The sequence below is a fragment of the Myripristis murdjan genome, chromosome 18, assembly GCF_902150065.1.
Source record: "Myripristis murdjan chromosome 18, fMyrMur1.1, whole genome shotgun sequence".
NCBI classification, from domain to species: domain Eukaryota; kingdom Metazoa; phylum Chordata; class Actinopteri; order Holocentriformes; family Holocentridae; genus Myripristis; species Myripristis murdjan.
In genome coordinates, this window is record NC_043997.1 from 28,006,114 (window position 1) to 28,030,596 (window position 24,483).

At 40.9% G+C, this 24,483-nt stretch overlaps 1 protein-coding gene across 1 annotated transcript in view; it reads left to right on the forward strand.

Moving 5' to 3' along the window:
• Nucleotides 1–24,483, forward strand: part of sorcs2 (sortilin-related VPS10 domain containing receptor 2) — a 409,650-nt gene that overhangs the window by 153,127 nt on the left and 232,040 nt on the right. Inside the window, exon 3 of the mRNA XM_030076136.1 lies at nucleotides 13,301–13,400. Within this exon, the coding sequence (XP_029931996.1) occupies nucleotides 13,301–13,400 (100 nt within the window). The remainder of the gene's footprint in view (nucleotides 1–13,300; nucleotides 13,401–24,483) is intronic.

Here is a 24,483-nt window from a genome sequence, read left to right on the forward strand (position 1 = left end):
CCCACTTCCCCCTCAATGATACCTGGCAGTGAAGAAATTTATAATGCACCACCAAACGTTCATAAATCGTCGAACAGCAGTGAAATACCCAGTTAGCCCCACTAATCTCGCAACCCACATCCAGAGATGCCGTGGAGTCACTCTGGGAGACCGAGTGGCTGCCCCCTCCCACTCCCTCCCCCCACCCCCAACACCACCTGCAGCTTTAATCATGGAAAAAAGTTCCATCAAAATGTGCCTCCACGTCCCACTTCCTCTGCATGGTCTAATTCTATTACCAAAACCTTAGCACTTCACATGGAACAGAGTATCATCATGTGGAATAGAGTATTTCATTGCAGAAATGCATTACAATCAGTGGACTGTTTTAAAGTATTTACAGTTGAATGATTTACATGTTTTATTACCAACAATTTAGTTTCTTTATAAAAACATTGTAACAACATTGCAAACTGTAAAAATTCACACTGTTGCATCGTATCATATTGCATTTTGACAGGGCTGTTGGCTACTTAAAATGTATCTAGGTGCACTGTATCACTGATCATGTGTCCAATCAGTGTCAGTGAGTGAGATGCTCACCCCGAGTATGTACACTTGTGTATTTTCAGGGCCATCATGCCTAACTGTCAGATGTGATCAGATCCTCTGCCTGTAGTGCCTGCTCTGTTCTCTTACAGTGCATGACAATACAGTACATTATCTTCAAAGAGCTAACCACTGAATTACACATTATGGTGTCTTCGGGCCCTCCAGGACTGCAAATAGCACTTTGATGAAGCGTTTCCGAGTGCAGAAGCAGGACTTGAAATCCAGGGGCTGCTCTATCATCGTTGAGGAAATGAGGGATGAGAGAGGGAGCGGAAGGGGAATGCAGACAAGCAATCAGCACACTGATGAAGACATGAGCTCACATACTAGTGAAGTTAGTTTTTCTATTTTCAGCTGAATGAAGAGGAAATACTCCAAGAAGTAAAAAGTAGGACTAGGCAAAATGGACAAAATCAAATATCACAATATTCTTGATGGAATAGGGATGCCACAGTGACTATTGGCGCTTTCACAAAACATTTACACAGTGAATTCACTAAAGGAATAGATGGCCTCTTTTCTTATTAAGTAAGATGAAGATAAAGTGTGTGATTCACAAATCACCTGCAAAGGGTGAAATGCACACCTAACTGCGCTGCCAAGCAAATAGTGTTATAATACACCCTTGCTATCGGTGCATATTTAAATTAGCTTATTATACATACTTGTGCAAAATGGTTAATTTCTATGCAAATTAGCCATTTTGCAAAGATAGTTGAATTCACAAAGACCAGTGCTACTCGCGGTTAGAGCAAAGTTATTTGTGTCTTCAGAGAGTTGGTGGTAATTGAGGTACATTTATAAGGAGTGTCACGTCCACACTTCCCAATGCCCATGGCAGCTGTGATTGTAGCCAGGCATGAAGGACAGTTTAAATTTTTGATTTAACAGACTGAAATTATTTGCTTCACAAACAACAGCAATAAAAAATAAATCAGCTCTATCAGTAAAACCAGACAATCAATAAAACCCAAAATAAAACACAAATGGAGTTGAAACAGTAATAAAATAATAGTAGTAATAAATAAATAAATAAATAAAAGAGGTAAAAATAATGACAAAGATTATGAAAGGCTTTACAGTACAAGGGAGATTTAAAGAGATGATACTGATGTACAGGTTCATAATGTAGACCTATCAACCTCTTGCATGAATGAATGCAAGAAAAAAAAAACACCATTTGAAATATATGATATCTAGAATCTAAAGATTGGCTTTGTCAGTTTTAGTAGCAGGTAGACTTGAATGAAGACAGAAATATACATGTTAATAGATTTTGCATTTTTGAAAAATATCAATTGATGGATTTTTGAATTGACTATATTTTGCAGTGAGGCAAACTTTTGTCATGCATCAGTGGAAGTGCTGAAATGTTTAGAAATTTAGATTTTGTCTTAATAATCCACACCCACTTCAGTCCATCATTACCAAATTTTATACACTAACTGAGTCATGACCCTAGATTATGCAAACCAAATTTCATATAAATTCATGCAGATGATTACAGGATAAAAACTTTTCACTTTGGTGGCACCCCATAGAGGTTAAGTGCAATATGATGCAATGTAATGTAAGCTTAGTGACAACTCCTGAAGATGTGCCTGAAATTTCAGTTTAATATCTCAATATATTCACTAGTTACTGCAAATTTTGAAAGTTAGCTATTTTGATAAAAATTGATTGGCTTGTATAATCAGATGAATGGACTGACATATCAACAACGTCTATAGATGATCCTGATGAAGTTTTGGTACAACTGACCCGAGACCCCAACTGACCCCTCTGCAAATATGCAGATGACTTAAGAGATTACAATGATGGAAGAATTTCAACACTAAGCAAGCCGTTTTTGAGATACTTGCAAAAAACTAAAACTTGATGATTATAGTGCCACCTTGAGGTCAGTGTGTTTCATTTTTTTACCCAAGTAGTGGGTGTAATTTGCAACCCACCTGACAATTGTCGTGTTTTTCGGTCTTGTGGGTTTTGCTGCACAAACATTTTGACTGGAGAAAAATCAAAAGAAGGAAGAACAACAAAAGTAAAAAACAATAGGGATCCAGCAGCCTGACTGATCAGATGCCTTAAAAGAGGGCATGGCAACCCCCTTTTGTGACATTGTATAGCTTAAACACATTAGCCTGCGTCACTTCCCTCCAGACCGAGTTGGGACTGGAGGGTTTGTTGTGCCGTTCCCTCAGTGCTGTTCCTCTGGTGGACCTCTGCCTGTTTGTGATGCTTGTGGAGGACTGAAAGATATTTTTTCTTCAGCTCGCTTCGCACCATCTCCTTTTGCAGTCTGAAGTTGTGCATTTGAAAACACCTGCAGCACAAACAGACTGGGATATTAAGTCCCAAGTGCGATTTCTTTTTGTTACATTAAAATTCCTTGCTTGAAGCTTTGAGGAATTCCTCTGCACCTTGTTAGTCAGCACTACAAGTTCACCGTCTGAAAACTAATGTAGCTTCTCCTCTCCGTCATTGTCCTCTCTACTGGGCTTGGTGCAAAGGCAACAATAATATTTCTGAATGTCTTCTGTTAACTGGATGTTAAGACAACATAGACAGTGGTCAAAATTGGCTCAGTTGATGGCAATTGATCAGCAGCTGCTATCCATTCTTTGTGAATTCACCCCTGCGATTTTTGATAAACAGTCCTTTAGATATTATGCCGTGTCATGATATTACAATATCCAGAATCCTTGACAATATCTAGTCTAATATCACAATATGGATATATATCAGTATGTTGCCCAGCCCTTATTACAAGTGATCAGTTTTCCCCCCTCTATTCAGTGCTGTCTGCTGTGAGTCTGATGCCAGCAATAACATGTTTCAGTAGGCACCGCGGCTGCCCTTTGATGAGATGTGACCGATGCACTTGACATCTTTCAAAGTGTCATTCCAAGGCCAAGGAAAGTTCACCAGTCATTTCTTGCTTTCCATATTGATGAGAGTTCACACTGCACTCTACATTGCTGTCACTTTTTGGAAGCACTTGCAGGTTAGGAGCTTTCACAGCCTAACAGATTGAGTGTTAAAATATGTCAGCGTGTCCTTCTGTACTCACTGCAGTCGCAATCAAGTCATCAGAGGACCACAAGTGTTCTCAGATGACAGTGTGGGAAGAATATGCAGCATATACTGGCTTCTTTGGCATTTTGTGTTATGAATCTGGTTTTTCAAGTTACTGTACAGTCTTTAATAGACTGTACTAGAGTTACTGTTGTAGAATATATGTAGAAGACATATAGTACTGTCACGGGCACCAAACCTGATATTAAAATGCATCTTTGGCAATCCAAACACAAGTGGACAGCTGTCAGTCCGTCCATACACACCTGGCATCAACATGCGTCTCGCCTGCCCGCTTGTGTTGGGATCTCACTTCCCTGCACTGCAAATAACACTTATTACTTCAGAAAGAGAGACAGAGAGAGAGAGAGACTGTAAAATGACATTTTTACTTTGCAAGTCCTCCTTCCAGTCCACCTCCAGAGTTTTTGTTTTTTATATTATTAGTTTTTTTAATACATGATTTCCTGTGATTTTACAGGTACTGCAGGACATTTTGCAATTTTATATATATTTTTTAGCACATTTGTGTGTTATATTTACATTTCCAAAATACCCTTTCTTATGTTTGTTTTTTGTTTGTTTTGTTTTGTTTGTTTGTTTTTTAAATCATATTAGATATCTTGGCAGGTACAGCTACTAATAGAATAGTTTCAGTGAAATACTGAATAAATGAAAGATAGAAAAATTGCATTTATGTGCATATATTCAGACATTTCTATCTATCTATCTATCTATCTATCTATCCATCTGTCTATCTCAGAATTTGTTTTTAACTCTAACTTTAATTTTAGTCATTATTACTTAAAACAGCAAAAGTTAGCAAACTTTATGTCACATATATATGTATATATAATTTTTCCCTCATTTCTGTGACTATAATATTTCCAGTTACCTTGCTGTTTCATTTTCTCAGTAAAAGATATCTCCATCAATGGGCAGCCTCACTGGCTCTCACATCTATCAGGGTATTCATTATAGGCTCATGCTAGCTCATAGCACCTGGGCTGGGCAGAGGTGGTGTGGCAAAAAGCAACTATATTGTTTAAGTGGAAAAGAGCACATATTTACTTTGTTTTTAATTAAATATTATACTGAAAATGTTAAATATTAATGATACTTTGCAAACATTTGTCTTTTTAAATGGGTTGCAAGGTGTGTGTGCGTGTGTGTGTGCGTGTGTGTGTATGTGTGTGTTTTGCCCTCCCATCTGCCTGGCTTGTCTGATGGGGCAGGTGTTAGTGAGTACTGTGTTATCCTACCATCCTATGTCCTATCTACAGTCAGAATAGCCTGGCTTTGACACAATCAGGTCATTTTAGACAAACATAAAACCTTTTTCCAGGTGACATCTGAGACTCCCTGCGCTAAATCATCCATAAGCATGGCACCAGTGTGAACATAAACAGAGAGACGGCTTTGAGTTTGTGCTTGTCCTGTAAAAACCAGGTGCTCTCATGCAGAATGGTCATTTTGAAGGACAGATTGAGGTGATAACCCGCCATGTGTGAAAGATACTGAAACAGGAAATGTTTCCACTTCATCCCTTTTCGTCTCGACGTCCCACTGTACCCTCGGTTCACAGAGCAGTGTCATAAAACACAGAAGATTTCTTTCAGTTTACCATGTACAAGTGTGAAATATGATCTTACTTGTTGAAAGTGTGCGATCCATCAGGTGGCATTTATGATACCGTGCATTCAACCACTGTAAATCAGCTTTAACGCTAATGGCAACCCTGTCTCAGCTGCAATTTTAACTAGTCAAGACAATTACCTTTGCTGCAATAAATCAGCGGATCCCCTCTACTGCTAATTCCCTGCTCTTTCAAAAAGAAAGTGCTCAGCTCGTTATGATCACTCATGTCTTGCACTCATAACAACTTTGGTCAAAATTGGATACAATTCTTTTGGGATAAATGATTCCTTGGCAAACATTTTTTTCCCCATGCTTCATCACCGCTGTCAGAGAGTTTCTCTGTAATGCCCTACAGATTTTCCAAATCTCGTGTCTCTTTGGCAGAGCTGCATGGATGATAGAAGTCTCTGACAGGTTCTCCGCAGGCAGATATAGCTCAATCCCTTCTGTCTCATCATCTGGCTTCCTCCCCAACCCCCCAATCACTAGTCGGGCTCTCTGGGACATCTGTATGTCAGCCAATTGCTGATGAGCCTCGTCAAAGCTAACCGTCTGGCCGTCTGGCTGCCCAGGCTTGATTCAGACTGACAGCATCTGTCTGCCTCAGCTCTTGGCTCCCTGCAGAAATCAGACCTTTGGCATGGCAAAAAAAAACATCCAGATATGTTCCCTGGTACATCTGTAATGCAAACCTGCCCGTCAGCTTCACCATGAGCTTCATTATTAGCTTCATTTGAATCTATTCCAGATTGTCACCTTAGGTCTCTACATGTTGCACACACCTCCTCTAGACATGCAAGAGCATGAGATAGAACACTTAACAGAGTGAGGACAAACATGACAGCCTCTCCTAAACCAAACTCTTTGCTCTGTGTCATGTCTCAATCAGCGCACACTCCTCTGGGAGCCTGTGATAACTCAGGCTTTGAAGTTGCATGCATGAGACATCCGAGCTAACATGTACAGTATGAAGAGCTTTGGACGCATTCATCAGAATTTGTCTCTCTTCTTCACTCTGGAAAAGCAAAGACTGTTGATCTTTCACAATGCAAATGCAATACAATACTATACAAAGCTGTCCTAAATATTCTTGTCTTTGAATTACTGCCATGGTATACTTTCTTGTGTGCCCCCCCCCCCCCCCCCCCCACCCCCCTTCAGCAGCCGTATGTTTCGCTATTCTCTCCTAGCATGTGTCTGCTTGCTGTGTCTGCCGGTTGCTCTCAATTTGTCTTAGCAGGGACGCCGAGCCCTGGGAGCCACCTTGACATATTAGTACATTACATCTGAATCAGCACCTGACGCCATCCTAAAGCGCCTCCACATTTCTGTGTTTTCTCAGGCACATCAACAAAAAACACAATTTCATCTCTGTCACATTCCTCCTCACGGACACTTCTGTGACGCTCTGTCTCTGTCAGCCTTTCTGCCTCCTTTTATTCTAGTCTTCTTTGATGCAGCATTAATATTCTAGTGATTATATTTGTTTCCTTGCGCTTGTCATTGTTTTAGCTGTGTCTCAATCGTGTGCTCTCTGGTAAATTGCTTAATGCGTCAGTAGCTCCACCAAGTACAATAATCCATAATAGGGATGCACATGTACCATTTTTTCACTCCCAATACAAGTAAAGTACTGTGAGTATTGGCCGATATTAAATACCAATCCAATATTGAACCCTTCTTTTGAATACAGTTGCAAAGCACCACACAAACCCTTCAAGTGGATATATAGCATTTTGGTTATCATTATTGAAAAAAAATAGTTTGCTGCAGTCAATACATTATTTTACTGCTCAAGTATGCTACTGACTTTATTAATGCAGAATAACAACACAAAAAAGACAAAAAGTTGGGCATGTCTCTTAAAATGGACAATAACTTTTATTATTACAAAAATAAAGGAGTCAATTTTAGGCATGTGCATTAGAGTGCGGATCAGTGGACATATTTTGGTCCGAACCCAACACGAGCCAGAGAGCAGAGTAACTGAGCCAGACCCAAACCTGACAGGCGTTTTTGTTTTTGTGTCCAAACCCAACCCAAGTCAACCCGATCCGTGTGCTCCGCTGCTCTGCATGTCCAATAACCAACCCAACATTTGTGCTCAATATTAGATGACTTGGATCGATGAATCCCTAATTCAGGGTTCCCGGTAAATTCGGGAAATTTATGGACTAGCCCGTGACACCCATTTCAGTGTTTTGCCAAACTGCAGTGCCATGGGTTTGGAAAGCAAAACCGGTGCAGAACATGCAAAATGATGCTTTGATAAGCACACTGTATGAAATCAACATATTTGTGTGTTGTTAGCCTGTTGTTAGCATATTAGGATTTTTGCATGTAAGCAATATATTGTACAGTGCAAAAAAATGTATATATGTCACTGAATATGTTCTTGAAGAATCTTGGTAAATAATATCCTTGAGGAGGATAGAACTGCTGCTTATTCATATGTACCGTATTTCACCAATTAATCGCCCGGGCGTTTAATACGCAAAATCAACTTGGACCCCAGGCGTTTAAAAGAACCAGCCGGCTATTCGCTGCAGGCCTTTATTTATTTTTGCACAGACCTGCACCAAGCCATTACTTTGATGACAGTTACTGTCCAACATATTTACAGTCGGTCGATTTAAGATTACGGTACACCCTTTTTTCTAACGTTAGCTAGCTCTCTTATTTTGACAGAAAACGAAAGTGCCGCACAGTTATTGTGCGGCTAACTGTTTACTTCTGCAAAAATAAGGTGAATAGCCTTATTTTGGGTTACCTCAATATAATGCAAATAATCGCCCCGGCGGTTATTTGGGTCGGCTTTTAATACGCAAAATGGGTGCAGACCCCAGGCGTTTATAAGAACCAGGCGGCTATTTGCGGCCGAGCGATTAATTGGGGAAATACGGTATGTATTTTTCAGTTTGAGAGAGGAATTTGTCATGTAAAAATATAAGTGCTAATAATAGTGCCATATCTTGGACAGTTCTTAGTTGTGATCATTTGAAGGTAAGAGAGAGTCAGGGAGAGAAACACACACACACAGTCAGTCAATGGTTTCTTTGTGTCACTAACTGAGCAGTGGAGTTGAAAGCGGTCTTTGCCAAATGCTGATAACTCTTCAGCAACATAAAGCTTGCAAAACACTTTTGAGTGGTAAACACTCAAGTGCCTTGTTGTGGTTGCACTCAAGTTGTTATAGCTCCAAAATACTGCAAATGAAATACTGTTCTCTGTTATATTTGTAAGAGGTGAAGGGTAATACCAATTGGAGGAGTACAGTCATATTCAACATGCTCTACTTTTCTCTTAATCTGTTACTTGTGGGGGTTGAGGGGTACTTTGGGTATATCCAAGTACAATAGAGGTAATTTTAGACAGCTCTTCATCCTCCTCTTGTGTTTCAGCCCTTTTCGCCTCTCCATTCTCCCTGTGCACCATCCTTCCCTTCTCCTCCCCTCTCTTCTCTGTTCCAAACTAATTATTCCTCATTAATCTACAATAGCTCCCTACCAGTCTATTAATCCAAAGGTCTGGATGGCAGACAGTATTAAATGAGCTCTCCTATTAACTCAACATCATTACTCTCTCCACGTTAGGCACTGGAGCTGCTGACTCTCCACAGCAAACCCTCCAAATTAGCCTTATTAATTGCGTAATGTCTTTCCATTGCCCCCTGACTCCTCCCCCCTGCTCTGGAGCATCTATCATTTGCCATTTTTGTGATTCTCACTTCTGTGACCCTAGTGTGTATTTTCTCTTGGTCTTTAAACAGTTTCTTTTTTGCCTCTCTTTACTAGGAGAGAATGGGATAATGAGAGAATGATAATGGGAGAATGAGATATTGTAAATTTGCCCTGGTTGACCAAATTAAATTCTGGTGTCACCATTCCACCTGCAAGAAGTGATGAATCACACATCAGAGTGAAATACAAACTGTCTTGCACACCACAGTGAGCAGCTCTCTGCCCAGAGACAGTTGCACTCACCAATGTCAGATCCGTTACTTCTTGCATTCCTATGGTATCCCTTGGTACAAAGCATCACAGATTGGCCAGGTTGATAAGCATAAGCATACTGTGTATTGTTAACTGATGTCATATCATGGTATCTGGGTTTTGAAGTTGATATTTTAACAGATACCTCTCACTGGTGCCAACATGCAGAGCTCTACGTTGCATACAAAAAAGTAACAGTGCTCACTGGAACTGAAAATAGTTCTTACAAGTAGTTCCATTATAGAACCTTTTCTGGTTCCACAAAAATACCTTTCAGACCGCTTTTCTTGAAAGAACCTTTTTTTTTCTAAATTGGTCAAAGGTGCTTCAGTGAGCTGTAAAAACAGTTCTTTGAGAAACCAGCAATGGTTACTCAAAGAAGGGGGAAAAAGAAGAGAAAAGGTACATGGAAATATCAAGATGTCAATTTGGAACCAAAAGTAGCTCTTCATAGTTGTGATGTAGCACAATTATTGATTACATAAAAAGCCCTACAGACAGTTTTCCGTGCGGCACGATTACAAAGAAGGTCAGTGTAAAGACACAAACATATGCAAATTTGCACTGAGCGACACAACAACATGTTTGGTTTGAATACACCATGAAGAACCTTTTTTTCCAAATAGTTCTTGGTGGAGTTAGTTGGTTCAGTGGTTCAGTTGGTCCTTTTCAATTTTTTTTCACCAAACAATCAACCATCCATTAAATAAAGTTGATCTTTTGTAAAGAATCACTTTAGAGCCATTATTTTACTTTGTGCAGCTTTAACTTTAGCCTCATTTGGTCATTTTAACATTTGTGTTGAGTGCAGCAGTTTCCATCATTTGAGCATGGTGTTTGCCTACAATTCTCTCCATCTTTTTGATCTGTAACACAAGACAGATGTAATGACGTGCTAACAGCAGGCTCCATGCTAACAGAGTCTTGGTAGTGAGGGGTAATGAGGTCTACAGGATGAGAGCTGAGGGTGGTTGAATATCCAGAGTCCAGATGCTGAGAGAGGTTTCTGGGCAGAGGGCCCAGCACAGACTGGCTGGTCATTATATTGCTACTAATGAAGTACTATGAATATGTAATGGAGATAAAGCATTGGAGACTCCTCTGTTAAAGACAGATTACCACTAGTTTACTCCAAATTGTTTGTATACAGTTGTTTGGTTACTATGCACCTTTTCTCTGAATAAAAGTGGTGATACCTTCATGGTCATTTCTTCAAGGGCTGGCAATTCAAAATTGGATGAATGAATGAATGAGTTGCATTTGTGTGTGTGTGTTTGTGTGTGTGTGTGTGTGTGTGTGTGTGTGTGTGTGTGTGTGTGTGTGTGTGTGTGTGTGTGTGTGTGTCATGCCATGCCATGCCATGAGGTCCATAGCTCATCACACACAGGATTACAAGACACACTTAAACAAATGCACATCAAACAGTTGAATTAACTGTCTACCGGGTAGACTTGCTTTTTCCAAGAAGTCTGCAAATGCAAGTCTCTGTCTCACAGAGAGTTTTCACTATTTCATGGTTCTCAAGTAGAAAATCAAATAAAACCTTCCTTAAATCATAAAAAAAGGATAGAATTAAACAGCTCACTTTCTGTTTTTTGAAGATCACAACTGACAAAGTTGATCTTGTCCATCTGTAGAAAAATCAAATTTCAGTTAAATAATGCTTCCAATTTGCAGATGCAAAGGCAAGATACCCATAAGTCCTCCCCAAGCCCTTCAGTCTAATCCAGTGAATAATGTCCCTTTAATAAAGTTCAAAAATCCAAATAAAAGCCAAAATATTTATATATGAACGTGAACTTCTGTCCTGCCATTTTCCTGAGTTATTCCCACCACGTTAACATTTGTACACACTGATGGTGATTGTAATACAGCAAGGAAGGGTGACACTATGAAAAAAATGATGTATAGAGTAGGGCATTAACGACGCCAGACTTTTTCACGTCGACGTTTCAAACAATGTCATTGACGTTACATCGACCTGTCAACACCGGTAGCACGGGGGTGGGGGGTGGGGTGTCGTGGGGAGTTACCGGAGCTTTCGACAGACCCTTAACTGCACTGCAAAAACTCAAAATCTTACCAAGATTATTTGTCTTATTTCAAGTCCAAAATGTCTTACTACTAGTCAAAATATCTCATTACACTTAAAATAAGACATGATCACCTCAGAAGTAACTTGTTTTTAGACAATTGTCTCGTTTCAAGTGAAAATTTGCTTGTTTCATTGGCAAAATTTGTTTCTTGTTTCTAGCTAATTTTCACTTATTTCAAGTGAATTTTCACTTTTTCCACTGGCAAATTTTGCCAATGAAACAAGCAAATTTTCACTTGTTTCAAGCGAATTTTCACTTGTTTCAAGTGAATTTTCACTTGTTTCAAGTGAAAATTGTCTGTGACCCGTCGACGTCATTAACTGACGTCGATGGGTTGACCTTTATGTTAATGCCGTAGTATAGAGTTTAAAAGTCTGAAATGTTTTTATCATTCATCTAACTCATTGCCAACCGATTTCCACACGTTCTCTGATGATGTCTTTACATCTCAGCGTGGTTTTGTGATTAGACCGCGATGATCCAACCACACGCCGTCCACAAGTGGGACTTTGAGATAAGCACCGAGCTCCAGTTGCTAACAAACACAGCCAACAGCGCTCGATGTGGCTGTGTCCTCTGAGTGCTGCAGGGTTAAACACGGCACAGGGCCGACGACGAAGATGAAAACACCGCCAGCTCACTGTGGAGAAATAGCTCTCCCCTGCTAGGCCACTCCATTTTCAACAGCTGTATCCGAGACTTAGAGAGAGCTGCTGCTGAATGGATTGTTGGGTGATGGTGAGGTGGAGGGGAGAGGTGAGGGGAGGGGTTTGAGGGTGTTATGTGTTATTGAGTGTGTGATGGCCCACTGTGCGCAGGAGTAAATCCTCTCATCCTGAACCAGAGCGACGTGCTCGCTGATCAGTCTCTTTCATCAACACCTCGCCTGCCAGACTCCCTCCTGTGGAACCTCCACCCTGGGCTAAATACTGCACAGTCTTCTTTCCTCTGGCTTTGAATTGCTTTCTAAATGAGCTCCAGCAAGCTGTCTTCAAACACGGTGCACTGGAAACAACCAAGTGCAAATACAGCACATGCTACATTTGCATTGTTTAAACTCTCTATTTATTCCTGCATTTAAATGAGTTACTTGATCCGCTGTAATCACTATTTGCTTCCTTCTCTGGATTATACCAGAGTTTCCCTGCTACATACTTCCTGACAAGAATTCATGGGTTGTGTGCCAACCCATTAATTACACATAAGTGGTCACCTATCTTCAGCCCATTTTGACAGCCTGTCACAAACAATCACCCTCTTGTTCATGCGACTTGGGTGAACTAGAGGAACACTCTAGCAGCTAGCTATCAGCGTCAAAGTCAAACACACATGCACACACACACACACACACACAAAGGTAGCATTAACCTGCTATTAAAGCTGACAGATTGGGGTATTTGCTAGTGTTTCATTGTGAGCCTGAGGCTGTTTTCTCTTTGCCAGGGCAAATGAAAGGTTGTCCGGCCTTTTGATTCGTCATTGGACTCCGACCGCCATCCACAAGTGTGTAATATGTTGAGCAGAGAGCTAATATAATGCCTTCGGGTGCAGTTTGAGAGAATAAGCAGGTTGTTCTTTCCTGGACCCTTTGCAGAGGCAGTCTCCCTCTGTCAACTCTAAGGTTTTCTGTCTTAACCGAGACGCTGCCATTGCCTCAACATGCAAATGGAAACAGTTTGGGAAAATAGAACCATGCCCACTTATAAAATATAATGAACTGTTAGCATTGTGTATGTGCAGCAGTCGTTTTTAGAATGAGGTCTCATAATGTGAACTATTATCATAATGCTTTCCCCTGCTGATGGTTATTTGTGATTTATAAGATCATCGCAAAGGGGAAAATGTCCCTGTTTTCAGAGTTCACTGAGTAAATGTGGCCTGTTCTGGTTTGTCTCTGTGTGTTTGCAGGTCCACTGACTATGGCACCACCTACACCAAACTCAACCTGATGCCAGGGACAACCATTGTGGTGACCAGCTTCTACATCTGCCCCACCAACAAGAAGAAGGTAGGAGCATGTCTCTGTATGAGGCTATCATGACATTCATTGGCGGGCAGGGTTGGACGTAGAAGACATCAAGCTGAAGACGTGTGATTTTAGCATATAATCCACTCAAACTAAGGGCAAATTGTTGGCTGGTATAGATGAGTAATAATGCTTAACCCTTTGAATCCCATGGGAGCCCATGGTGAGGCTTCTATTTAGCGAGGTTTTATTTGATCCTCTCAACAGAATTCACCTTATTAGGGCCCGAGTGCTGACCGGCGCGAAGCCCTATTGTTTCCATAAGGATTATTATTATTGTTATTATTATTATTATTATTATTATTATTATTATTATTGTTATTATTATTATTATCATTATTATTCTTATTCTTACGCCTCTATGATCGTGAATAACTCGAATTCGCGTGGATGAAAAGTCACCAAAATTGGTGTGCGCATCAGTTCTGGCGAAATTTTTTTATGGGTATTAATGGTATTATGGGTATGGATATTAAATTCCAAGTACTATTATTTTATGGGTCTCATAAAGGCGGGGCAAAATGGCTCGTTTCTTTTTATTTTGCATTTTTGGTGGATTTTTTTCTAGTTGTTTTTTCCCAAATGTTCTTATATTTTTTGTATTTTTTTGTGTTAATATTCTTGTAACTTATTACTATTACTTGCAAATTTTAAGGTAATCTTTTTGCTAATTTGCTCATCATTCATTCTTATTGTGTTGATGCATGTTATTGCATACATTGTCATAACACTTTTCTCCCTGAACATGTTAACAGTTCAGCATTCAGTCAGAGCAATAGGAAATTCTATATGCAACCATAGCTTTTACACTGGCATCATTAGTGTTGTTAATCCAGCTATCGCCTCAGAAATAAAGTCATTTTCAAAGTAGAGAGCAGTGTGTGAGTTGAAGTGAAAGTGGAGGGGGGTAGGTGACTTAAGCTGAGATATGATTGGACTGCCAACTGTGGCGGTTTGTCCGACGGGCAGCGTTATTGCCAGGGTCCATGGTCCCTCCAATCGATGAAGAGATAGAGGGAGATTAGATGTAGTCGCTCCTCTCACTTTCTCTTCCATTCCTCACTCCACATGTCTGTATGGGGATTGCCAATTCATTCTCTGGAGTCACAACTACACACACACACACACACACACACACATACACCTACACAAACTGTCACACTAATGCATGTACACACACTAATACACACAAAATCATGGCGGGCCAGACCAGCAGCTGCAATTAACTGCATGGGAATGGAGTCATCTTCATTTCCCTCAGGGACAGAAAGAGAGAGGGAGAGCAGGAGAGAGAGCAAGTGGGGTAGACAGGAGGAGGCTGGTGTGTGTTAGCAGTGCTGCCGTGAGAGTGTGTGTTGTGACAGCAGGATGTCGGGTAATAGGAGCCGCAGATCAAGACGCTGCATAAAACACACCTCCAGGCCTGCCACTGGAAGTTCAGCACTACTTGCTTAGGTCGTTGTGGAAGGTTGTGTGTGTGAGGGCGCAGGTGGATGAGTCTGTGTGTGCATTTACGTATGTTGCCATAGTTGTGGGTCACACGGAAAAAAAACATCTGGGGGACCCTTGTTCCACCAGCGTAGGTCCAACAGGTGCACACAAGCTCATCAGACAATTTTTTCTTGGGGATTTTTTTTGTAATTTTTTTGTATGTTTTCAAAATATAATTCTAAAAATAATTTACTTTTTTTTTTTTGCAAATTTTCTTTTCTTTTTTTTTTTTTTTTTTACTACTTTTTGCTAATTTTCTAGTAATTTCCTATTAATTTCTTGCTATTTTCGGGTCATTTCTATCTAATTAGTCTTTTTCCAATGCTTTTAAAGAAGTTTGTTGAATTTGCCCAGTTTTCAAATGGTTAAGTGCTTGCGGAACACATTTTATGAGCCCTATATTGAGCCCTTGGTGCTCTGCATGATATGTCTTGTGAGCCCCGTGAGTGTGTGTGTGTGTGTGTGTGTGTGTGTGTGGCTGCATGTTCTGTACAGGGAGAGCAGTGCATGTGGGATTCTGTGAGCGTGTGTGTGTGTGCGCTGGTGCATGTTGGTCTGTCATCAAACACACGACTTTGATCCCTGTAACTAAACATTAGTATGCGTCCCTGTGTTTACTTCCCTCTTGTCATTGTCTAAATTATGAGGGATCACGTTTGTGAAGGTATACCCACATCCCAGCTCACCACCACCCTCCATACACACTTTGATCAATACTGCTAATCACATCAGAAAACAGCAGCGAGTAGGTCTGTGAGGCCTTTGAAGGGATTACACATGGTGTGAAAGGATCACACTGAAAAGGTGTGAGGGGCCTCAGCTAATCAATAGGACTTGAAGCAATTAGCTTCAAGAGGTGAGTCCTCACACAGACACAATGTCAACTGTCGTTCATTGAGAGCTTCATTAAAGATCTGCTGAAGACCCTTCGCAGCAGAGGACCCTCGCCCCTCTTCAGCACAAACAGACCCACAAATAAAGTTTCAGGCTTGTACCTTAGCTAGTTTTTGTAGCAGTTGTCTGTATAGAGCTGTATGCCAGGCAAGTGCTTCTTGATGGTAATACACAAAGGTTAAACCTGATTATAGCTAGAGAGCTTCACTCCAGTGTCTTTCTGCTCTCTAGAGCAGTGGTTCTCAAACCTCTTGGAAGGGAGAATTTTTTTTCCAAGGACCCCGTCTTGACAATAACACTAGAAAAAGAAATCATACAATAAGTTACCATGAGTATTGCAGAACACTGTTGCAGAACATGCTATTTACCATCACGGTAGCTTCCCTTGTAAATGAATGACATGTGTTGTCCAGGGTCCTTTCTGTGTGTTTTTGCATCTTCTCCCTCATGTCTGCATGTGTTTCTGCCAAGAGCTCTGGTTTCCACCCACAGTCCAAAGACATGATGTGAATTGAAGATACTAAATAGCCCCAGTGCGTGAACGTGTGTGTGAATGTGTCTGCCCTACTGTGGACTGGCGATCTGTCCAGGGTGTTTCCCAACCTTTCTCCTAATGAGCACTGGTGTAGGCTCCAGCAACCCATGACCCCAATTAGGATAAGCGGCTTGGAAAATGAATGAAAAAGGTGAATTGCCTGTCTCTCACCAGAGTTTATCAATTCTTGGTAGGAAAGGGGAGCAGTATTGTCATGGTAGCAGAAGTGAGTTCAGGATACTCCTGTGAGTTGGAAGTATGAGCACTTCTCCAACGTATTGGCTCTGGCTTTTTGCTTTTAGCCATCCGCTGAGCAAACATGCACAGGTTTCCCAATTGCCTCTTATGGTGGGTGTATTCCTCATTTTTTCATCAGAGAATTTATTATCCTCTATGTGTTTCATAGCTGGTGTGAAGCAGGCTGTGCTTCAAGCTAAACAGTAATATGGCACCAGTATCCTACCTAGGGCTGGGTACTGAACTGCAGTACTAGAAGCAACAGAATTAAGTCAGTACTGTGGGACTATGCCTGTATTTGCAATGGACATAGTCCTCATCCATGGAAATGTGTGAATAAAAGTAAATATGCAAAATTGAAAACTGCAAAACTGAGATATTAAATTCCAAGTACCATTATCGTTACCGGTACTGGAAAATTTTAAAGGTACCCTCCTAGAGCAGTCCTAACCTAAGTATGACTGATTTACAGCAGTAAATGTCACTGCATGTCAGAATCTTTACTGGCTTGAAATGAAGTGGCGGTTATTGGCTTGTGTTATTCTACAGCATGATACAAGAGGTTCCCCACATGCAGATACACGTCCTTTTTAATGATGCAGCACAATACAATTAATTATTTATTAGTTTAATCAGTTATACCACAGACCCCATGTGTCACAGACCCCACTTTGAAATCCACTGCTCTAAGGGTGCACTCACACTAGGCCCAGTTGTTCCGTACCGTTCTGAAGCACAAATGCCCCCCCTCCCCGGTCCCCTGCTGGCCTGCACTCACTTTACCCCGTACGCACGTCATCATGTTGAAAGACGACACACGTATGGCTCGACATCATCATAAGTCAACTTTTTACGCGGTTGCAGCAGCACAACGGACAACGACACAGACAACATGGCTCACACTTTAATGACTTTGTGGATGTTTTGGCTTCATTTTGTAAATAGTCAGCCCTCCCACATGACCAGATTTATTGATTGCGTGAGGCGGCGATTCGCAGTTAATTGAGCTGCATGCAAAAGATTTACATCATATCCACGTTTCGTGCGCTTCCTGCGTGACTGTGTATGCGCTCGTGCATGAACGCCTATACCGTACTGGAGCACATCTCCTCCAACCGTGCACGTTTCCCCCTGCCTCCGCAAAACTGTTTTATGTGTGCAGCTTGATTACTGGCGAATTGCTGTGTTGCACAATCAATAATCAACAATGTGTCGTTGTCTGTTGTGCTGCTGCAACTGCATATAAACAAAAGTCGATTTATAATGAAAGGTATATATGGCAGTCTGTGTGCGCGGCGCACCTGTCAGATCCGGCAGACCTGGCCGCTTTCTGAAGAAGGAGGAAGTTACCTCTGAAACTGTACAGGTAAAAAAAACACATCCCTTAACCTATGTCTGATTAAAAGAAACAAAAACGTCTTTTAGTTAAAAGGAAGACATGATGAATGTATTTGGACTATACTGATTTATGATGACGTCAGACCATGCCTGTTGTCGTATTTCAATGTGATGACGTGCATACCGCGGTTGGGCTTTAGGTAATGTGAGTGCAGGCCAGCCGGGGGCTGGGGAGGGGGGCATTTTTGCTTTAGTACTATATGGAGCAAATGGCCCTAGTGTGAGTAGGCCCTAAGATGCTGATGGGAGTGCAGATTCTGTGAACTTGGCTTCTGTCACAATTCTGCAGTGCAGAATTGTTGTCATGTAGTTCAGCATGGGCCACTTTCATTGCTCTATGTTTTTTAAGATGATGAAGCATTGTTGTGGTGAAGTCATGTTTCCTTCAATTGAACAAGATTGGCCTTTACTTTCTTGAAGTTTGCCTACGCTGGGCTTTTGTGTGGCTCTGCAGTGGAAAGCAGCAGCAGAGGATGAGCACACAACAACTGCAGAGAGAGCGTGGATGATTTTTTAAAACGATACCAAAAGCTCTCTGCTGGCTGGTGTATAACCATAGCACCTACTCACTACAAAGGTCAGTTAAACCCTCTTAAACCTAACTTTATTCATTTAATAACTAGAGTGGTTGATTCTTTTTCAGAATGTCAGAATGGTAGCCACAGGGAAGTCCACTTCAATGACAGAAGGCTAACAGTTAGCATTTGGAGTAGCCAGCCAGTAAAACTATCATAATATCCAAGGATTATTTTTGGTGACCCATCCTTACAGCAGTCGTATGATGTCTTCCTTGTTTTCCATGCATAGATTGACAGAGGGTGCAACACTTTAATTGCTTTAATTTAAGCAGTCAGAGAAGCTGGGCTGAGCAGGATACTGAGCATGGAGGAGGCATCAAATAAGGGAAGTTTTTGATTCAGCCAACAAGGTATGTCCTTCTATACCATTCTAAAGTAGGATTTCACTTTTTTTCACTGAATAACTTGCCCCACAAAACTGACAGGATGGCCAAAACTTATCACTGCTGTAAGGAGAAAAGACGATAGAACCTGTAGAAACATTTCCTGATACACACTTCACATAAAAGGAAGGGGTTAGCCGTAGAGATAAAGGCTCATGAAACTGGTGTAAGGCTCCTACCGGGCAAGACCGAGGGCTGCCTGAACTAGCCTCCTTCTCTTAGTACCATTATACAAATACTTCAACTCCTTATCAGCTTCTGGAGTTTTGTGAAAAAGGCTAAGTTATAAGATAATGATGACTAAGGGGATTTTTAGAATCGAGAATGATAAGTAAAAAAGACTGTAGAGGACTGTTTTCCTTTTTCTTTCTTTTTTTGTACCCTCACTGTCCCAGAGACATGGGTCTTAACCACTTTGACACTCGGCACAAAAATGGAAAAGAACCACTTCCTGCTATTAGACATATCCCTATGGTTCTGATTTGTCAAGCAAATTGCTGCAATTGAAAGCCTGGCACACACAATTTGTGTCACCATAATTTCTCAATCTAGGGGGGTTGATTTAGCAAGACAAATAATGTAAGTGAGCACAGCTGCACTTTACTTAAAATGAGTGCACCACTGTTAATATCATGTCACCTTTTTGTTTGAACTTAAGGTAATGTTTTATGTTTTTTGTGGGTCCCAAGAGGAATAGCTGATGTGTGTGCACTCAGCTAATGGGGATCTGGAATATCTGGAAGAGGTTTATTTTAATCAATAAACACGTCATACTCTGAAAATTATGAAAACCAGGGGGATGACAATTCATCCCTCTACACTGACTTTGTATTGTGTGAGGTGCCATGTTGACTTCCTATGGCTGTCATGTCAGAAGTACCCGTCAGTTTGCTTCACATGTGGTTTGGCTAGATTCAGCAGAAGACACTGAGCAGTTCTGGTGGAATATATGTGAATGTTCAATTCAAACTGCAGCCATGAATAGCAAAAATCAAGCTTATTTTGTAGTGAAATTCTGTCCCAGTAATGTTCCATTGATTTTTGTATTGCGTTGTGAAAGCTGGGACATCCCTGCCGAAGTGTAAATAGTGGGCATGTGTGACGCACATGTGCAAGTGTGAAGCAAACTAATGGTTACTTTTGACGTGATGACTGTCAGAGGCCAAGGAGGCACCTTCATGCAATACAAAGTCTATGGAGAGGGATGAATTGTTGTCCCTCCCTGGGGTGAGTGTGACTTCATAGTGCTCTGTCTCTATTTTTAGCAGTACAGCTCACAACAGGTGGCTGTTGAAGATTGTACAGGGCAGGCATTTGCTTTATCCACAAATCACAGGCCGTTCCTCCACTCACATGGTCCCAGCGGAGAGGGTAACTGTCACACGCTGTGGATAACTTTCATACTGGGAAATGCATTTCCAATTTTGGATGCCTCCAGCCTCAAGATAACAGGCAAAACACTCACCTGTTACGCCCCCACCGTGTCCATGTTGCTTTCATTACGCCAAATTTATGTCCACACACACCAGAGATCTGATCTGAATGTAACCAAGATCCCTGCGAACCTGACAATTACTGTGAGCTTGCATGATTATGTGTTAGGTTGAACTGGACAGCAGACTGAAGTGCTCAAAGGTGCCACAGAGGGTTTCAGACACCCTTTTCAATGGTGGTAAATAACAGGTGCAATTTCCTCTACCACACCAGCCACCCATCACGACAAATCAGATTTAATGGAATCAATCTCCATTCCCTCCTCCCAAATTTTTGTGGTGCTACATCAGAATGTCATAAAATACATAATGCATCAGCCGTACATGCAATTCTCAGTTTTTCTTTGATTTCAGCAGCGCAAACCTGTGATGCAGCACCTTTGGACGGACACTTTTGGTCTTGTTACCACATGAAAAGCATCGCTATTTCTTGCTAAATCAGGCCCCATATGTGCAACATAGATTGCTGGTCTAAGACAAGACAAGACAAGACCTCTTTGAACTCTGAATGGTCAGCATCCCTTGCATGTGTATCAACACCACTGGATAGATAATGACATAGGGATCTTCCTGCATGGCCATTACCCTTTATATAAGGCTGATGCTATTTATGTTTGTTTTTATAACCCTGACAAAGGCTTTGCAGAAATGTGTTGATTTTTTCAATAAATTGTTTGGTCTTTATTACCCCAGTGTTGCTGGATTCTATATCCTCAAAGTCAAGACTATCAAAGAGCAGAGTATCTGGCTGACTTCTCCTTATAGATCTCAGATCTTCCTGTATATGTAACGTATGGCTCGCTCTTCAGTATGCTCACAACAAGATGACACAAATTACCCAATCAAGAAAGTCATCCATTACAGTTAAACAACCTCTGTCTGTTACGTTCAAGACGTATGGGTGCTGGAAGGTGTTCACACCTAGTTGGTTTAGAGACATTATTTCAAACCCTCAAGTTTGAGTTTGTTTGACCATGTGAAAGCACTGTGTTGAAGAGTGTTTTTTTTTTTTCTTCATCTCAGTCCTCTTTTTGGCATGTGTTTTGTGATCCAACTACATGAAGCACTGTGCTTTATGGGTAAAAATACTGTGAATTATGGATTAAAATTGAGTTTTACCCTGGAAGAAAGTATTTTTCCACACCATGTTTCTCATCAGTGAAAGAAATGACTGCTTCTATGTGCCTTTGGCTGATAAATTACAGTTCACTGTGTGAAATGCAACAGAATCTATGCGTAAATGCAACAAAACAACATCACATTCTCCAACTGGAACCAAAACAAATGGACTACAGATTTGGAAATAGTTTTTTTAATTACTCACAGAGTTAGAAGAGAGGACATCCAAAAAGAGACCAATGAGAGAAAACTCCATTAGAATGGAATACACTGTAAACATGAACATGAGCAGAACGTTACAGAATACCAGAGTGAATGATTTCACAAATATGCTAGAAGCACTTCAGTGACTGTCACTTCAAAGAGTTTCAAACAGAATATTCAGATCGGGTCCCATAATGTTCAAATGATATCCCTGTGATGTGACCAATTTTGTAATTTCAGATAGACTAGTCCATTGTTTCCTTTGATTGACAGTGAAATAGCAGTCTGGTTGTCTCTTCTAAGATCCCTTTCCGACTGCGTCAATTGTGTTCCCTCCTGCTCTCCAAAGGAAAAAAAAAAAAACTTTAAGGTAATTGGATAATTTTCTTTAAAACAAATTTGCTGTCTTTGTCCAGTGTTATCATGAGGCAGAGGACCTTGAAAGTAATTATGGACAAAATGATGATAGAAGCAGTTGAATAACCGAGATAGGAGCCACTCTCCTGATGGAAAATGACCTCAAAATGTAGATGGAGAAAATGAGCTGAGGAAAAAAAAAATCCTTATGTATTCAACCTCTATTTGCCAAATTTCATGGTTGGTACACCAGGGGAAAAACTACTCACAGGAACTAACTTCAAGTCAACTTCATGTTCATAACAAAACCTCTGTGAGTCACTTGATATCATTAACCCAGGGCAATGGTATGGATTCTGTTGGAACTGCATCCTAATCTGGGTCAGATTCATAGCAACCCTTAGTCAGGAATATATTGTGATCATTGATAGATAGACTATTAACTGAGGGAGAACTGTTGCTATCATGCCTTCAAACCAAGCTAACAAAATCCCTGCCGTTTTCTGACTGAGAGCAAGTGCCTACTATCTCCAGCACCCGTTTCAGAGCTGCTGACACTTGAGATATGACAGCTGTGATGTGTCCAGCCTGACTCCTTTTTATGTGATTAATCTTCAATAATTCAGTGGGTTTTCACACATGCTTTCGTGAAGCACTTTGCTCTCATCCCCTGAGGGTTTAGCCCAGTGTTTGCCCATCCTCTCTCTGCATCCTCTCTCTGAGATACTGGCACTGTGACAACACTTGGAAGCAGAATGCTAATCAGGCCTCTTGTGTATATGGTTCCATATCGACGCTGCTATCGAAGGCAAGCCGGGTTCAGCTGTGGGGCATCAGAGGAAATTGTTCAGTACCCCTCCTCTCCTCTCCTCTCCCCTGCACAGTATAACTGCATGCAAAGTGACCCCTCTACCCAGTTTGACACAGAAAAGCATGTGTTCCAGGGCTGAAAGCTATGCCAGCTAAACTGTGGCACAGTTACATTAGACCAAGCCATCCCATCGTTTTTTGTTTCCCTCCTTCTACTTCCTCATTCTGTCCCTGCAGCCGTATGTCATCTCCACCGTAGAGAATCAGCCTTTCCTTTATCCTCTCCCCAGACACTGATCTGGGACCTGCTCTTAGTATGATAAAGAGGCTGCAGCGAGTGATGGAAAAGTGAATTTGGGACAGTTGGAGGCAAGTGTAGGCCACAGAAGCTAGCACTAATACCACCTGGAGGGTTAACGACTCTGGATTCCATTACAGAGTTTTGGTCCACCCACCGAGTCACATGGATACAATATTACTCTCCCGTGTCTACACGTTTTACTAGAAGGATTAGTAAAACAAGTTCTGGGGTTTGGAGCTCAGTTACAGTTTCAGGATGCAACTAATTATGAAACAGAAATGAGTTTAGCTGAGCTGGAGTCTTGGGAAAAAACAGCTTTGGGATTTGCTCAACATGTGACTACATACTAATGCACAAATGCTGTGGTTAATTCGACCCTTAGATTATATGGGGGCTCCTGGCCAAACCAAGATGTAAGTGACAGAAAGAGAGGGGGATGATGTATGCGAGGACACAAGATTATCACAGCTGGGTCCAGCCCAGCCTGGAACTAGATGTTCTCTGGATGAGATAAGTTATGGCAGATGCTGTACTCTCCATCTCTCACCTTATCAGTACTCTCTCTCTCTCTCTCTCTGTGTGTGTGTGTGTGTGTGTGTGTGTGTGTGTGTGTGTGTGTACATGAAAGAGAGAGGAGAGAGATCACACAAAGTAGATGGGTACGGCTGGGTACTTTTTTTTTTTTTAACCTTAACTTACCTTACCTTTACCTTTTTTACCTTAACAAGTGGTTCCTTTGGTACAAATCAAGCAATTCAAGTACAAATACTACTATCTATCTATCTATCTATCTATATCTAGATATAGATAGTCTATCTATATCTAGATATAGATAGATAGATAGATAGATAGATATGTGCATTTGTGTGTGCGCACCACGTGTAACTTTATACTAACTTTATTACGGTAATGAAATTCAGGTGTGAATGATACCAGAGTATTAAAAATACAACTGCTTCCCTTACCAAAAAGAAGTAAACTTTTAGTTTACCTTTCCAAGTATACTTAAGTGGAGTTTGAGTATACTTTATCAAGTATACTTTCCTTACCAAGTATACTTGTATTTATGTACTAGTAGTGTACTTACATGTGTACTAGTTAGTATACTTACAAAGTATACTTATACTAAAAGTACCCTGATTTGGCCCATTTTTGAGTATACTCGGGTAAACTTCAAGGTTACTTTACTTATATATAAGTATACTTAAATTATACCATTTCCTTTACTTGAGTTGTACTATTCTTTAGTTAAAGTAAACCATTTG